This window comes from Cololabis saira, chromosome 15 (genome assembly GCF_033807715.1).
Source record: "Cololabis saira isolate AMF1-May2022 chromosome 15, fColSai1.1, whole genome shotgun sequence".
NCBI classification, from domain to species: domain Eukaryota; kingdom Metazoa; phylum Chordata; class Actinopteri; order Beloniformes; family Belonidae; genus Cololabis; species Cololabis saira.
In genome coordinates, this window is record NC_084601.1 from 13,148,665 (window position 1) to 13,167,279 (window position 18,615).

Genomic DNA, 18,615 nt, shown 5'->3' on the forward strand with positions numbered 1-18,615 from the left:
TAATTTATTAACCTGAGGTATTTACTGAATATATCACAAGCGAGTGCTGATGTGTTCTTGTACAGTTTTGTTTGAAAGGCTCAATTTCTGAACTTTTCTTTGCGTTTTGGTACCTGAGACTGAACTTATTATTCTCATTAGACATGTTTCCAACTTGGTCATCCCTCTTATTTGTCCTCCAGACCCCGAGGGAGTATGAGATGGAGTATAGCAAAGAGCTTCATCAGAAAGGAGTGGAGGCGAGCAAGTTTCACGGCTTTGCGTATGATGGCATCTGGGTAATTGCGAAAACCTTGACCCGAGTGAGGGAACTGCTCCAGAGTAAACAACGGCAGAACGTCTACCACAACTTCAGCGTGGATGACCGTGAAATAGGAAAAATGATGCTGGATGTCATGAACGAGACTAACTTCTATGGCGTTACGGTGAGTTACAGGAGCAGTCTGGACTTCAAAGGAAATGTATAACTTAAAAGAATGCTGAAATCATATGAGTACCTGTCAGAGTACCTGGTGTCTTATTTGACACACTGGAGCCAAGCAAAGGAAGAAAGACAATCACTCTCACTTCCCATTGAGCCGTTTGAGGATGCTATGCTGCTGTCGGCTTGAACGGCCAGGAGACATGGAGGGTCTCATACTATAACAGCACATCACTTGTCCATCACACAGACCCAAACATTGTCAACTGGACTGAAAGAAAAAATGGGCAATAGCAAATGTCGTATGTCGCGTCAGCGGGTAAATTCAACAACAATCTTCAGAGGAGTAAAAGTGTTCTAAAAAGGATTTAGTTCAAACACAAAATAGTGGTATATTTTGGTGTAGAAAGTTAGTTAAACGCATCTTTGTTGCGTCAGGCTTACGATGTTGTGAAAATTATAACTTGCTCGCTTAAAAGATTATATGAAATAAAATCCAGTGCCCTGTGTATATATAGCACACTCTTGGCGAATAGAAACATCCACCCACACAAAGCAAATACTGAGGGAGGCGGTTTAATTTCTAGACACACTGCATACATTTTTATGGTAATTTCCAATTTAGATTTCAAAAGAAACCATTCTGCAACTTGTTTCGCTTGTGAAACGCTTTGGCTTGTAATAGGTATGCTGTCAAATTAACTCATGCATAGGCACTACACTGCAAAAACTCAAAATCTTACCAGGAATAAGTGTCTTATTAGGGCCCGAGCACCTTCAGTGCGAAGGCCCTATTGTATCTGTAGGAATTTTTTTTTTTCTTTTTCTTTTTCTTCTGACAAAAGGAAGGCCTTTTTGCCCCCCTAAACGTGCCCAAAAAGTCACCAAATTTTGCACGCAAGTCAGGCCGGGCGAAAAATTTGATATTTAATGGTTTACATTAATGGGCGTGGCAAAATGGCTCAACAGCGCCCCCCGGAAAACTTTGTGCCTCAAGCCCCACAATACTGTTTGACGTACATGCACGAAAATCGCTACACACCTGTATCAGTACACAACTTAAAGAAAAGTCTCTTGGCGACATGGCCGAAACCGAACAGGAAGTCAGCCATTTTGAATTAATCGTGTCACTTTGGCGCAATTTATGCAATTCCTTCTGCAATTAATACGGCCCGAACCGTAACGTGCACCCAAGTGTGTTATACATCAAAATGTGCATCTCCATCCTGCGACAACACGCATTACTTTTCTCTTTCAAAAGCGTTACCGGGGCGACGCTAGACGCGAAAAAGCGCGCGTCCCATTCATCTGATTGGTCCATATTTGATAGTTCTCCAAAAGTCACCAAATTTTACATGCAAGACAGGCTTGGCGATAAATTTGATATTTCATGGTTTGCATTAATGGGCGTGGCCTAACGGCTCAACAGCGCCCCCTAGAATACTTTTCTCTGGCATAACTTTTGAATGGTTTGACATAAAGAGTCGTGGGTGGTGTCATGGGACTCGGTATAGAGTCCTTGACCATAATTGGTGAAAATTAGCCCCGCCCCTTCTTCTGATTGGTTGTCCCTTTTTTCTGCTATAACTTTTGAATGGTTTGACATAGGAAGTCGTGGGTGGTGTTATTTCTGATATACTTATGGGGGGCGGTGGCCGTGAGTGCGAGGGCCCGTTCATCGCTGCTTGCAGCTTTAATTAGGGCCCGAGCACCTTCAGTGCGAAGGCCCTATTGTATCTGTAGGAATTTTTCTTTCTTTCTTTCTTTCTTTCTTTCTTCTGACGAAAGGAGGGCCTTTTTGCCCCCCTAAACGTGCCCAAAAAGTCACCAAATTTTGCATGCAAGTCAGGCCTGGCGAAAAATTTGATATTTAATGGTTTACATTAATGGGCGTGCCAAAATGGCTCAACAGCGCCCCCTTGAAAACTTTGTGCCTCAAGCCCCACAATACGGTTTGACGTACATGCACAAAAATCGCTACACACCTGTATCAGTACACAACTTAAAGAAAAGTCTCTTGGCGACATGGCCGAAACCGAACAGGAAGTCGGCCATTTTGAATTAATCGTGTCACTTTGGCGCAATTTATGCCATTCCTTGGGCAGTTAATACGGCCCGAACCGTAATGTGCCCCCAAGTGTGTTATACTTCAAAATGTGCGTCTCCATCCTGCGACAACACGCATTACTTTTCTCTTTCAAAAGCGTTACCGTGGCTACGCTAGACGCCAAAAAGCGCGCCCACCCTTCATCTGATTCGTTCAGACAGAAAAAACTTTGCGCCTCAAGCCCCATAATACGGTTTGACGTACATGAACGAAAATCGGTACACACCTGTATCATGTCGCAACTTAAAGAAAAGTCTCTTGGCGCTATGGCCGAAACTGAACAGGAAGTCGGCCATTTTGAACATTCTGAATTAATCACGTAATTTTGGAGCAATATATGCCATTCCTTCGAGACTTAATACGGCCCGAACCGTAACGTGCACCCAGGTGTGTTATACATCAAAATATGCGTCTCCATCCTGCGACTACGCGCATTACTTTTCTCTTTCAAAAGTGTTACCGTGGCGACGCTAGATGCCAAAAAGCGCGCCCCCCTTTCATCTGATTAGTCCATATTTGATAGTTCCCCAAAAGGCACCAAATTTGGCATGCAAGCCAAATTTGATATTTCATGGTTTGCATTAATGGGCGTGGCAAAATGGCTCAACAGCGCCACCTGGAAAACTTTTCTCTGCCATAACTTTTGAATGGTATGACATAAAGAGTCGTGGGTGGTGTCATGGGACTCGGTATTGAGTCCTTGACCATAATTAGTGAAAATTAGCCCCACCCCTTCTTTTGATTGGTTGTCCCTATTTCCTGCTATAACTTTTGAATGGTTTGACATAGAGAGTCGTGGGTGGTGTCATCAGACTCTGTATGGAGTCCTTGACCTTCATTGGCTTGAATTAGCCCCGCCCCTTCTTCTGATTGGTTGTCCCTTTTTTCTGCTATAACTTTTGAATGGTTTGACATAGGAAGTCGTGGGTGGTGTCATGTCTGATATGCTTATGGGGGGCGGTGGCTGTGAGTGCGAGGGCCCGTTCATCGCTGCTTGCAGCTTTAATTTCTAATTAAAATGTCTCATTTTTAGTCAAAAAATCTCATTACACTTAAAACAAGAGTCATTACCAGAAAAATAACTTATTCTACAATTTTCACCTGTTTCAAGTACATTTTCACTTGAAATAAGTATTTTAAAAAGAAAACTCCTGCACACCTTGTTCTCACCGCACTCGTGTTTCAATAAAGACGAGTACGGTGAGAAGAAGGTGTGCGGGAGTTTTCTTTTTAAAATTGGCTGCAGCTTTCCTCCTCCGACGCACCTTTCTGCATATCCGATGTGCTAAAAGTTTTCTACTTGAAATAAGTATAAAAATATGCCAGTGGGAGATGATTTATCTTCTCATTACAAGCAAAACAATCTTGTTCCACGGGCAGATTTTTCTACTTATTTAAAGTGAAAATCTACTTGAAACAGGTGAAAATTGTGTTTTTTTCCAGTGGTGAATCTTGTTTTAAGTGTAATGAGATTTTATTTTACTAAAAATGAGACATTTTAACTAGAAATAAGACAAATATTCTTGTTAAGATTTTGAGTTTGTGCAGTGTAGGATGACTTCCAATCACACTCCGGAGCCTTGTTTGTTTACAGCGATATTTTGTCTGATGGATTTTGAGAAGAGTTGGATTCATTCTGGGCTGATTTCAGTCCTGCACCTGAACTGGTGGCAGAGGCAGCCGCGGCAGCAGGAGAGTGATCAGCAAGGGATTTGTGATAATGATCTGGCTGCTGTCAGGGCTTCGGAGAAGGAGCCTTTCACAACAAAGAGAGTTCAGATAGCTGCTGCGACCACAGAACGATGGATAGTGAAATTCAGAAATGGCTGCATGGGAAAAAACACACCAGACAGGTTTTGGACGATGAGAAACGCTATGGTTTGGTGGATGTTTTTCTCTTAGCTGTACTCAGCGGTTGGCATCAATCTCTCTAAAGGTAATGGTGAGTGTCACAGACCGAGGCATCTGTTTTTGTGTGTGTGTGTGTGTGGATATTTGTGTATCTGTGTACAACACGTTCACACTCACATCAGTTGCGTTGTAACCTGAAAACCTTAAATCCCAGAGGACATCACACCTGCAGCCCACAGCGTGGCATCTCATTTTGACCCCAGCACTCCCTGTCACTGATGGTATTCTCATCCCCACTGACAAAGTGATTCCCCAGTCTCAACCCAGACACTTTCTCACAAACGCCTCTCACACACAAACACAAGCACACACACACTTGAGCTCAATGATGTCTTCATGAGCCACCGCTCTCTTATAACTAAAACAGTACAACTATCTGAGTCACTTGAATTTTTATCAATGTTTACTTTTCATTCAGTAAGTACCCCCATATGTTCTAACAAAATAGACTGTTTTATTTAAAAAAAAAGTGTTTTAAAAATTAAAAAAACAAGCAAAGAAAATGCACTTTTGTCATAAAAGACTTAAAACAAAACTTTTCAGCACAGCTGAGTGTCATCGATGGCCGGCAGCTTACTGCAGTCTGACTGATCGGAAACCGTCCTGGGAATGTCTTGCGCTCGCCAACGTTGCGTGATGTAACGTGCAGTTCTCAAGCAGCGTCACAAAGATCTTTAGCTTTGCTTGTTTCTCTTATTCATTCACCATTAGCACCCAGCGTTTCTTGACTTCTCCTTTTATTGTTTTGTGGCAGATGTGAAGCAGCTGAATTCATGATGATGGTTATTATAACTCTTTAAATCCCTTTCAAACACTCCACACAGATACACAGGGCCTTACGTATTCCCACACAATATCAGCGACAACAGTTTTTCAGCTACAGTCAGAGACGCAAAAATTCATAAATGTAATCTTCATTCTATTGTCGAGAGAGACATTAAACATTTCCAGGACCAGACGTTTTCTCGTGACTTCTTGGACTTACATTTCTGAGAAAATCTTTCATCATTTCTCATTTAAACATTGAAAAAAGTCTAGCTGAAACGGACTTTGATTGACATCTAAACTGTGCAACGTGATTCATGAGAAGCCTGAACTCGCATCAGTGGCTTTTTGGGAAGATATGCAACAAGTGCACGTTTGCAATGAGATGATCAAAATATGTAACATTTTCTTTCAGATTCAAAAAACCCTGAAGTATTTTGGAAGATCATAAATGTATTATCTGGAAACTCGGTTAGTATTGAACTCACGCCGTAGTTTCAAAAACACACAAAATGTTTCTGATGAGGCCAAATGTTCAATTACAGCCTCTGGTTGCCTAAATGATTCTCCCAAAAGTATTATTATATTATGTTAGCTTTAATCCAGACTAACTCTCAGATGTTCACAAAACCCTCTAAACTAAAAGACAATTTGGAGCCTTAATTCTTTTAATTGAAGATTGTATAGCGTCATCTAGGGCACATTTTCTCCTCATGAACAAATAAAATCCATCCTCTTTTGAAATGGTCTTTTCTTCTATTTGTATGCAATGCAGGTCGACTTGAATAAATATGGGGACAAAGTTGCCTGAAGTGCTTTTGTAATTGTTGCACGTACTTTTGTTAGAGAATAATTACAAAAGTGTTTGTTGGATAACAATATCTCACCAAACTATCAATTTGGATTTAGAACATTGTGCAACTATTTCTTTTTTTTATATCTGTAACACTTTTGATAGAGCCAGTCACAACAAACTGACGACAACATTCAATGTTGGACTATCCGGACATGCCGCTGGTGGTTCCCATGCAGCCTTCTGTTTCTTTTGTTTTTTTTCAACCTCGACTCACAAACATGTCATTCTAACCTTCACTTTTATGTAGACGGCATTGTAGTTTAATTTCAGACAGAAAAGGTGGGGGGGTGTGGTGGTGCCTCTAAAGGGGGAGTTTAAGTATCTCAGGGTTTTGCTCACGATTGAGGGAAGAATAGAACGTGAGACTAACAGACGGATTGGTGCAACATCTGCAGTAATGTGGACGCTGCACACTGCAGAGATTATATGCCTCAATATTACCTGAAGGTGGTGACCAGGGAGAGCAGAGCCGCCTGGGAGATTTGCGAGGCCCTGTGCGAAATGGCTGGGGGGGGGGTTCCCTTGCGCAAAATTTTTTGGGTTTTTGGGGTCGGATCGGGTGTCTATATGCGCAATTTTAACTCTCCAATTAGCAAAATACTGGATACCTTCCCCGGCCTCATCATCATCTGGCCTGCCTCGACGCGGGGCCCCGTGGATGCTTGAGACCCGGTCGGATCGGTGATTTTTGTAACAAATTTATCAAACAAGCCTTTCAGAGAGGCATTAAACTCTTCCATTTTCTTTAGTTTTTTTTCTTTTTTCATCCCCTGATGGAAATTTCCTAAATCCGTCTCGTTCTTTCGACATTGTGTGACAGTTTGTTCCAACTCCACCCGGCTCGATCAGAGCAGCTTGTGTCTGCGCTTGGTCTGACGCAGTTGTATTGAACAACAGACACGCGCATCATTGCACACATTTATTGATATGCACAGACTAGTACACATTTAGGTCTGTAATGGAACGTGACTGTTGATATTTATAAGGGAAAAAACTAAAAAATTGAAGAAAAAAAATTGAAAAAAAAAAAAAAAACGGCCCATAGCGCGAGGCCCCGTGCGTTTGCACGGTTCGCACACCCAGGGATTAAAGTTCTCCGTGTCTGGACGGATTTCCGTCAATTGGAAAATGAGGGGGAAAAAAAAAACAAAAAAAACCTTTACATGTGAGTTTTGTTGTGGTATAGTTTTAGACTGTCCAATGAAATCATGTTAGGCATTAAACTGACGCTGTTGTAAACCAATAAAACTGCCAGAGCCTTGGATTAGCCAATCAGAGCAGAGGAGGCGGTGTTGGATCGGTAAGGGAAGTCGGCAAATCAGATCCGTAACTTCGGGATAAGGATTGACTCTGGGTCGGTCGGGCTGGGGTGCGAAGCGGGGCTGGGCTCGAGCCGCGGCTGGGGGAGCAGTCGCCCCGTCGCCCTCCTCACCCCGCCGCCGGAGGCGCGGTCGTCCGGCCCGCCTCGGCGTTCGCGCGTCGTCGGGCGGGGGTCTTTCTGCGGGGCGGTGTCCGGCGACGCGCAGAAGGCGGACCGGTGGGGGGGATCGGGTACGGCGGTCGGCGGCAGCGACTCTGGACGCGCGCCGGGCCCTTCTCAAGGATCTCCCCAGCTGCGGCGCCCGTCGGGGACCCGTTAACGCGGGCCCCGGCGGGTCGCCTCTAGGTTTACCACATTTCAGAAATAAAAATAAGGAACGTCTTATTTCAGCAGCGCAGGCGCCAAAAAAGGGAACATCCCCAAAACTTCTAAACTGCATAGAAATGTATTTATTTTATATGAAAAAACAAAATGCTTTGATTTAAAGTTTAAAGTGCTTTAATAGCATTGAACTTGCACGACTGTACAGACAGCCAACCATAGCCTCTGCTCCTATGCTACTGTATGTCCACATCAGCCCAGGTGTAGAATACAGCTACAGGTGAAGGTCGGAAAATTAGAATATGGTGTAAATTTATTTAAATTTAAAAGGTGAAACTAATATATTTACATAGTCTCAATACATACAAAGCAACACATGTTAATCCTTTATTTGTTATCATTTTGATGGTTGAATTGTTATTGATTGTTATTGTTATTGATTTCATAAAATATTCAAATTTTTGGAGATTTTTTATTTGGGGTTTTCATAAACTGAGCCATAATCACCAAAATTATAACAAATAAAGGCTTGAAGTATCTCACTTTAAATGTAGTGGGAAATAAGATATTTGTTTCACCTTTAGTTGAATTTACTACGAATGAAGTTTTGTGATATATTCAACTTTTCCGACCTTTACCTGTAGATTATGACATCAATAAATAAGAGCATAATATATGTCCGTATTGGTTCAATACAGAACGCAACTTTTAATTCGCAATTACGTAACAATTCCGTATTTCAAGGGACGGGTGGCGAGCCTAGTCGCCTCGGCTGGCACCTAGCAGCTGACTTAGAACTGGTGTGGACCAGGGGAATCCAACTCTTTAATTAAAACAAAGCATCTCGAAGGCCCACGTGGGGGTGTTGACGCGATGTGATTTAGAAAAACCTTCCTCTCAACAATAACATCATCTCTTTGTCTGCACTAACACCATCATTGATTGTCCATGAAACAGTCCAGGATGCTTTCATCACCTTGGCCAAAGCCTTGCCAAGTGCAGTGACATCAGAGCAGCTGGTCAACTGGATGAACAAGTGCGAGTTTACCAGGTTGACTCAGATCTAGGAGAACAGGCCAAAGGCTTTAATGAGAGGACTGCACCAATTGATGTGGACGATAAATTAAAAGCAAACTAACAATAATAAAACTGCTCAAAAACACCTTCCTCCTATAAAATGCTATTGGTCTCGAGTATTTAAATAGTGTTGGTTAAAGTCTTATTACACCTTAAATGCCGTATTAGAAAACAGAAGGGCTAATACAGCATTTAACTTTTTTACTTGAAACCTTTGGGAAGCGACCGCACAGCAGAAAAGGGCAATTCTTAAAGTGTGGTGCAGCGCAGAGATGGAACTGGGGGAATATGAACTGGCATGAAAATTTTTTTTCAGTCAAAAATATTTTTTTTGCTTTAATCCCTGCACACCCCTTGCGGCGGCCCTGAGGGAGAGGAAGGTCCAACCCCAAGTTGAAATTGTTTTATCTTGTGTTTTTATTAATTTATTAAAACAAAAAAAGAGACTTGATTTTATTTAAACCCCACCTTTCTCACAATATTCCCATGTTCTGGACACAGTCTGTCTGGTCGTTGTGAGAGTCACCACTCACCTTTCAGGTCGGTTGTTTCAGTTCCTTTTTTATCTACAAAGCTTTCTTGTTCTCCCATCCAGACCTACATTCTTCAAAGAAGCTCTAAAAGTTATTGTTTTTGCTCCCAAGACTTCATTCTTTTAACTGTGCCTGAAGTCTGAACTGATATGGTTAAAAAAGACATTTAAATAAACCGCTCTACGCGTGGAATCAGTTCCAATCCCATTCAAACTCCTTATATCTGCTGTTTTATATTTCTAATACACATACTTTTTAAACATACCCTGACGGTATATAGCTGCATAAACACCAGGCTGCAGATATTATGACTGATCAATCAGGCAGTAATTGATGTTTTTTGTTCATGTTTTGTGGCGTATCACAAAAAAATGTATTTGATGTTATACTGTGTGTTTTTATACAGTACCTAATGTTATTTCAGCAGCTGCCTGAGCCAGTGCTCACTCGAAAAAGAAATGTTAAAGCTCAATAGTTTTCTTCTCCCTGGTTAAATAAAGGTTGATTAAATAAAATAAACATGACTTTTACTATGAGCTACTAGTTTGAACAAGATAATCACATATCACGACAGTGTTTGAAGAAAATATTAATTTCCTTGAATAATTGTTAAGAAATCGCTGCGATAGTTCCAGTTTTGCTGCTTTGAAGGCCAATTCTGTTGGTAATGTGACTGCAGAGAGAGAAACGGAGAGGAAAAACAACGTAGATGCTCTAGAAACCCAGATGGCTTGAAGCGAAGCTACCCCCCACCCCACCCCCCACACACACCCTTAATTACCTCAATGTTCTACATAATGAGCTGAACTGAGGTACCGGTGTGCTGCAATGTACACTTGGTTTATGGCTCTGTCACTGTTCGTCACAAGACAAGTCACATTGACACAGTTTTTTTTAAGTTGGTGAAAGAGGATGTGCTGTGCACCCCCGCTTTAAAAGTAGTTTTGTATCTTGAAGGCGTTGCGTCCCAGGAGAAGCTCATCCATGTATCCATCTTTAGTGTTACTCCCAAGTACACACATTGCTGTGTGACAACACATCCTGACCTGAATGCAAAGACATCCCAACATAAACAAACACTGGGAATGAGACGGAGGGGTGGGCTTCTGCTCGCAAACCTCAAAGCTCGACACCTTTTTAAGGGAAAGCAGCTCTCCATTTCCCCTCAGCCACCATTCAATCAGCCAAGGCAAACTATCTACCTGCATCCGTCCGTGTGTCTGTCTCTCACACAGTTTTGTTAGCCAGCAGCTAATATGTGAATACAGTTAAAAGCGTAATTAAGGAGCTCTGTGAGAGCAGATGGTGAGCTGAATTACTGGAACAGTGCTGGTAGATGAAGTGAAAGAGATAAACACAAGATGGAGAGGGAAGGTGTAGAAAGAGGATAGAGAAAGAGAAGATAAAGAGAAACATCTTCATATAAATATATATATATATATATATATATATATATATATATATATATATATATATATATATATATATATATATATATATATATATATATATATATATATATATATATATATACACACATAAACATATTTATATAGCTGAGTACAAAGAACACACAGTTTATTTGTGATGCTGTTCCGAGGATATTAGCTAAAGGATAATTTTGTTTACCTCCATAAACAGATCAATTTTAGCAAGTTCTAATCAAATGAAAGAGTGTGTGCAAGAACTGTTTCCCTGCCAGGACCCCCGCATCAGAAGAATCACTGAGCATAAATTAAGATGAATTTAGTTGCTTCCATGTTCATTTTACTGCTTAGCACGCATCTTCTACAGTAAAATATGCTTCATTAACTTACACTAATGTATGTGTTTCAAGTGTGATGTTAAATTAGTATATTCATTTGTTTTTCCCTGTCTTTTTTTCAGGGTCAAGTCATGTTTCGTAATGGAGAGAGGATGGGGACAATAAAATTCAACCAGTTTCAAGGTATTTGTTGGCATTGCTAATATTCCTCATCAATTTACTCTCTATGTTTTTCTAATTCATTCCCTACTGTTTACTCCCACCTTACTAACTACTGTTCAACAATGTTGTAGGATTATTACAAGGCCCCCTCAGTTAGGGTCCCAGTTGCCAGGCAACCAAAAAGCTTTGGCACCCTGCTGCAGGAAGAAGCAGCAGGACCACAACCTGTGCATAATTTAGAGGAGCTGAACATTTAAAAAAAAAAAAGATTTACTCTGAAACTTAAGAGAAAGAAAATAGTTTCTATTGCATTTTGAATGCACCCGGTAACGTTCCTGATGTACATAATCCCAAGCTCCCAAACTTCCCAGGCCGCAGGAAAGACAGCAACATGGGGCTGTTAAATCCTCTGCCCAACCATCTCATCGCGTTGACCGAGGAGAGGATTGTGTGCATGAGATGGTGCAGCATGCCATCGCCACAACTGCCTAATCTCAAATTCAGCAATTCTATTTCATCCAGTTATCTTCCCTCTGTTTTAACCACAACTGCTTCTGTTGCCTAACAAGTATATACGTCAACGTGATGAGCTAAACCGAGGTCATATGTCAACATGTCCATCAGCAGGTGTAAAATCTGTTGGCAAAGTTAACAGAATCGAAAAAAAAGTTTTGAACATTCAGGGACAAAAGGTTTACTTGTGATGTTGGTAAAATAATGTTCCTATTATAGATTGTAAGGTGGCATTCAGTTATTATTACTGTTGGTGTATTAAGAGTTAGAGGTGTCAATATCAGAAGTATGTGGAGTTGGAAAATAGAACTGGAAAAAAATGTATCTTAGGTTTATCCTTTTGAATATCTAACTAGCTGCTTTGAGAGAGTCTGTTCGTGCAAGAAAGTTTTTTTTTAGTCAGCATCTAGCTGTGGTGGTATTTAAAGGGGACCTATTATGGCATCTAATACCTATTTTAAACAGGCCATGAATGTCTTAAAAACAAGCTTTTGATTGTTTTTGCTAAATAAATTAGAAATTCAGCCTCTGAGCCATGTCTTTATCTTCCCATTCTCTAACCTCTTTATCTATGCGGGATTCTGAGTGGGCGGGGCTATGATAATGAGGCTCTGTGCTGATTGGCTGCCTGAATGATGCGATACACCGCTACGAAAAAATGGCGGAAGCCACGGCCGGCGGAGTTAGTTGTGGGCGTGGTTTCACGCATCGGAGGGCAACCTATGTAAATCGCTCCCGTCGTTACGTAACGACGGGCGCAGAATTTGAACGGCTCGTAGAAGCCACATCACACTGGATGGCTCATCCGGGCGGCTGTACAGACACTGCAGAATTTGGTTACTTTCCTCCTTCTCTGAGTTGGCAGGCTGAGGGGAGACCACTTTATATATGTTAAAGCAAGAGAAACCGTGTTTTTCATAATAGGTCCCCTTTAAAGAAAAGTCTCTTGGCGCCATGGCTGAAACCGAACAGGAAGTCGGCCATTTTGAATTAATTGTGTAATTTTGGCACAATTTATGCCATTTCTTCGGCCGTTAATGCGGCCCGAACCGTAATGTGCACCCAGGTGTGTTATACATCAAAATATGCGTCCAGATCCTGCGACGATGGGCATTACTTTTCTCAGTCAAAAGCGTTACAGTGGCGACGATAGACGCCAAAAAGCGTGTTGGTTCATATTTGATAGTTCCTACTTTCTGCTATAACTTTTGAATGGTTTGATATAGAGAGTCGTGGGAAGTGTCATTGGACTTGGTTTTGAGTCCTTGAACATAATTGGTGCGAGTTAGTTGGCAGGCTGAGGGGAGACCACTTTATATATGTTAAAGCAAGAGAAAACGTGTTTTTCATAATACAGTAGGTCCACCTTAAGGCATTGCTTCTCACACTAGCCAAGTCGCACCATGCGATACCCAGGTACGATTTACCTTCCCTCCTGACCCCCCACTGGCCTGCTGCATTCCTCCAGTCTCAGTCTAAGTACTTGTTTGTGCCCATGGTATCTGATACAATCCTCTCACGTTCTCTTCATTTTTGGATCACACTGGTATGTTGTTAAACGGTGTACAGTCCACCCTCCCCGCACATGTGCAAACATAGGAATACCACATCCTCTCATTTCTATTAATTCATAACACATTTTTGCATATGAGTATACATTAACTTATATATAATACCAACCCTCCTCCAACCTCCTCTTGGTTTTCCATCCCTGCTCCCTCATCCAACCTGTCACAATTATGAATTTTGTCCCCCTTTTGACATGAAGCGCAAAAGTCTCTGCTGGTTTATGTGTGTGTGGGGGGGGGGGGGGGGGGTAGCTCTGGGAGTCATTCTTAATATGATCCTATCACAAGTTAACAGCCCCTGATCTTTCATTTTACCGTGTCAGACCTTTTTGTTTTCTCTTGCTCTTACTGTCGTGAGAGATGACGCCCGGCTGGACGTTTTGATTGCAGCCATAGTCTCGCAGACCTTAAATCTTTACACGGCCGGATGAGAATGCATTATCTTTAATAAGGTGAAAATGAAATGTGTGCGTCGTTAAAGGTGCTCCACTGTTTACAACAGAGATCCCTAATAAGAAATTGATTTCCAGCTTCTCCATTATCACCAGTTGTGATTTTACATGGCAACGCCCCTGCTACTCCTACTATGCCTCAAGAGACCAACAGAAATAAATTGCGGCTGGAAACACACAAAGGGATTTACTGTAAATCCAGAATGAAACACACACACACACACACACACACACACACACACACACACACACACACACACACACACACACACAAAGATGATTATCATTATGTCATTTGAAAATGTCTCTGACTGTGCAAGTCTCAAACCATTAGGGAGTTCTGCAGCGGGGCGTGAGGATCTGACTCAATAAATCCTCGTCACCTTTAGTCCTGGACTGGGCTTCAGAAACGGCCAGAAGTGCCCCGTCTGAGGTAATGAGGCTGCGCTCTGGCTCACAGAGATGTCGCAGTTCAGCTCTACAGCTTGGAGCAAAGCCATGAAGTGCTCCAAATTTAATCATTAAAGTCTAAAGAAAATCAATATAATTGACTGGCAGCCAGTGAAAGCCTATCTATCTATCTATCTATCTATCTATCTATCTATCTATCTATCTATCTATCTATCTATCTATCTATCTATCTATCTATCTATCTATCTATCTATCTATCTATCTATCTATCTATCTATCTATCTATCTATCTATCTATCTATCTATCTATCTATCTATCTATCTATCTATCTATCTATCTATCTATCTATCTATCTATCTATCTATCTATCTATCTATCTATCTATCTATCTATCTATCTATCTATCTATCTATCTATCTATCTATCTATCTATCTATCTATCTATCTATCTATCTATCTATCTATCTATCTATCTCAGTGGATTTTAACGATGTTAAAAGTCTTCGAAAAGGTTCCCCAAAGTGCTTAAAGGTGTAAGATTCTGCAACCCTGACGCAAACCAAGCCTCAGTGTATTTATTATTAACACAAAATGATGATGACCTCGCTGTAATTGAGTTTAATTTTGATTGTAAGATGTGGACTTATTTCACCTCTGAAACTAACCGGCATATGAGAGATGCACAGTTCAACTGTGGGACCTCTAACAGAGCTTTCTGGTCATCTTTTCCCCCTTTCTTTATTCTTTATATGAAGTAGGGCAGCCAATCAATAAATGTTACAAGATTTTCATAGTTAACTTGCGATTAATTGTTTTTTTACAACTGTGTTTACCTTAAAAAGATCTTTTTTAGATTCCAGTCATGTAGGGGCAGCACAGATGGGGGTTGTGGTATTATTATATGTAAAAACCACGTTGTGAAAGTCTGAAAAGGGGAAAACAACTGATGTTGATCTGAGTAATTCTGACACGAATACTGCCCAGTTAATTATCACTTGCAGTTTTAGATAGAAATATTTACAGCCTGGTTTGAAAAAAATAAATAAAATAAAAATCTATTTCGGTCTCCATTTTTGACTAACTCTGAGAGAACGTTTATTTCTAATATGTGGCACCGCTTTTTGATTGACAGTCAGCCCAGCTGATTGATATCCATTATCACTTCCTCATCAGACTAGAAAAGTTAAGGACGTTATCAGCAGTTTATATTAATCCAGTGTTGGCTAAAATCAGGGTTATTTCTGTATTTTGGCTCCAACACAGTAACTGAAAGTGAATATTCTGCTGTAAACATCCGCCTGCAGCTCTGCACTTCTGCAGCTCTGCACTGCTGCAGCTCTGCACTTCTGCAGCTCTGCACTTCTGCAGCTCTGCACTTCTGCAGCTCTGCACTTCTGCAGCTCTGCACTTCTGCAGCTCCGCACTTCTGCAGCTCTGCACTTCTGCAGCTCCGCACTTCTGCAGGTCTGCACTTCTGCGGGTCTGCACCTCTGCAGCTCTGCACTTCTGCAGCTCCGCACTTCTGCAGGTCTGCACTTCTGCGGGTCTGCACCTCTGCAGCTCTCCACTTCTGCAGCTCCGCACTTCTGCAGCTCCGCACTTCTGCAGGTCTGCACTTCTGCAGGTCTGCACCTCTGCACTTCTGCACCTCTGCACCTCTGCACCTCTGCAGCTCTGCACTTCTGCAGGTCTGCACTTCTGCAGGTCTGCACTTCTGCACTTCTGCAGCTCTGCAGCTCTGCACTTCTGCAGGTCTGCACTTCTGCAGCTCTGCAGGTCTGCACTTCTGCAGCTCTGCAGGTCTGCACTTCTGCAGGTCTGCACTTCTGCAGCTCCTCTGACGTGGAGGATTGGCCAATGTGGAGATATGAATAATTGTTCCTGCACTGATGGCTGGAGGCCTCAAACTTTGATTGACATACGGCGAGCGTGTTCCTGTCAACTTCCAGAGCAACAGGAAAAAGTGAATCTTTGTTTATCTATTTATTTGTATTAATTAAAAGTCTACAGTATGTGAAAAATAAGCTTCAAGAATGCTCTTCAGCGTTACATTTTACAGCCTTGGTTGCAGCCACAGACTGTATAAAACAATGGACGAAGCATTTAGGTCACGTGACCCATTGGCTTCTGAAGAGCGGTTGTGAAGCCTGTTTATCTTTGTACGGGATGCAACGATGTTGAATTGAGACTAAAACTGTTTTGTTTTTTTATCCAGGCTGTAAATATGTTAATTTCCGAATGGACTGGCTTTTAGAGCCAGCCTTTAGTGGCCAGTCGAGAAACTACAGGTTGGGCTGAGGTTAATGTTTACCAGAATGTGCGTTAATCGCGCATTAAAAACAATAGTAGTGTAAAACAGAATTTTTGATTACTTGTTATTAAAGCATTGACTTTGACGGCCCTGATAGGAAGTAATTCTTGATTTGATATTCCTCTGTTTCTACAGTGTTTTCTGTTCCTCTAAATAGAGTGGAATCATAATTGATATCCCTGCAAATATGTGTCAGCTGTTTCAAAACATTCAAGATGCCGGTTAAATCTCTATCCGTCTCCATGACAGTTGACGCTTTGTTTTTTAGTGTTTTTTTTAGTGTGGACTCATATTTGTGTCTCGTTCTCGGTTCTTCCTTCAGATTCTGAAAGTAATACTGGGTTTCTCCTCGGCTTCTTTGTTTTACACTACTGACATATTGGCTTTTCTCATTTGAAGGTTGGCTGCGAACATGAAAGCAATGCTTCCAGCCATGTCTATTATGGGCCGTTATATGTCTATATATATATTTTTTTTAGATAATTTATTTTCTTTTTCTTTCAGTGTTTATGAAATAATTTTTTTTTTTTAAATAAATTCCTTTAAAACATACCCTGCTCCTCATTGGGATTTACTGGATTTACAGGATTTACTGTAAAGTATTCTGTACTCTTACAGATGTAAACTATGTGTAATGTAGTAAGAGTTCATCTATCCATACCTTCATCCATCCATCCTTCCATTTCTTTCGCTGGGTGGTCAGCCCTGACACGGTGGAGAGATAGTGTACGTATGTCTGTTTAATTTACTCAAGTTGATGCATATATATCGTATTTTTAACATCTGCTGAAGCTGTGATTCATGATGTGAGCTGAAAAGTAAATGAGGTGATTCTCAGACTGGAAGGCAGAGGGATTCGTGCTGTCCTGTGATGCTGAAAGAGCTGGTATCGACTGTCATTTTCTCTGTCAAGGACATTGCTGCAAAGAGTCCAAATGGGCCCGTAAAAAACGATAACAGGGAGACCAGAGAGATCTGTATATGCACAGCATAACTAACAGCAAGTCATGTACAGTACGTAACAAGGCTTAAAAAAAGAACTGGGTTCATCTGCCTTTCCTTCAGACCTCCTTATAATCTGTGAGGGAGTAAACTTCATGAGTGAATGCCCAGGTTTTGTCAGGCGAGGTCATACTTCCTGCAAAATACAGCTGAGAGACGGATCGCTGTTTGTAAAATAGAAACCATTCAACTCTAGAATAGCTGTGTTTGAGCAGCGCTCCAGAGAGCTAGCGATTGTTACCAGCTGGGCTTTACAGCCCTTGGAAATCACTTCATTTTAACCAATAAAATGTTCAGCCAATGTAAATTGTGGTTTGGATTTCAAAGTGTGATTGCATATGTTTATTGTTTCCGACGACATAAGTTATTGTTTAATACGATGTTTCTGCATTTAAGCTTTTTGTATATTTGGCTTTTAGCTGGTTTGTGAGTTGTCTTTTCTTTTCACTGAGCTAAAACAAGCTCGTAACGGAGACCCAGTCATCCAGAAGGGTCTGTTCCTGCTCATATTACCTCGCAAATGTGCATTTTGAAGTTGTGCTTGTTGCTGTTGTGCTTGGTGCTTTGGAAGGTCAGTTGTTTTAAAATACTGTAGTGTATGATATTGATTCATCTCTGGCATTTAGTGGGACAAAGTATAGTTTTAATTGAGTTTATTCCAGTCTGCTGTGCAGCCTGTCAGCTGTCATTCAGTGGAGGGATGGTCGTTGTGTTTCTCATAGATGTTTTCCCCGACCTTACTGATCCCCAGCTGTAAAAAGAGTGAACGGGTATCTCACTCAATCTTTTGTGAAGAAGTTGATGGCATTTAAAGAATATCGTCAATAAAATGTGTTTTATTTCTTTTTCCCTGTCTACAGAAGGCCAGGAGGTGAAAGTGGGGGAATACAACGCGATTGCTGATGTTCTGGACCTCGTCAATAATTCCATCAGGTTCCAAGGTAGGCATTACTGGTGCAGAGCAGCAGCTTCGTGCTTGTATTTAATGGAAGTTTTGACGTCAGGTTAAAGGTGCAAACTGAGATCGCAAGGGCAGTTAATATTTGGGTGACTGTGTACAGATATCAGGACTCGCAGAAAGCAAAATAAAAAAAAAAAGAAAAGAACATGAGCTTTGA

At 41.3% G+C, this 18,615-nt stretch overlaps 1 protein-coding gene across 1 annotated transcript in view; it reads left to right on the top strand.

Moving 5' to 3' along the window:
* gabbr2 (gamma-aminobutyric acid (GABA) B receptor, 2) overlaps positions 1-18,615 on the top strand; it is a 230,534-nt gene that overhangs the window by 152,899 nt on the left and 59,020 nt on the right. Inside the window, exons 7-9 of the mRNA XM_061742628.1 lie at positions 183-425; positions 11,200-11,260; positions 18,358-18,438. Of these exons, the coding sequence (XP_061598612.1) occupies positions 183-425; positions 11,200-11,260; positions 18,358-18,438 (385 nt within the window). The remainder of the gene's footprint in view (positions 1-182; positions 426-11,199; positions 11,261-18,357; positions 18,439-18,615) is intronic.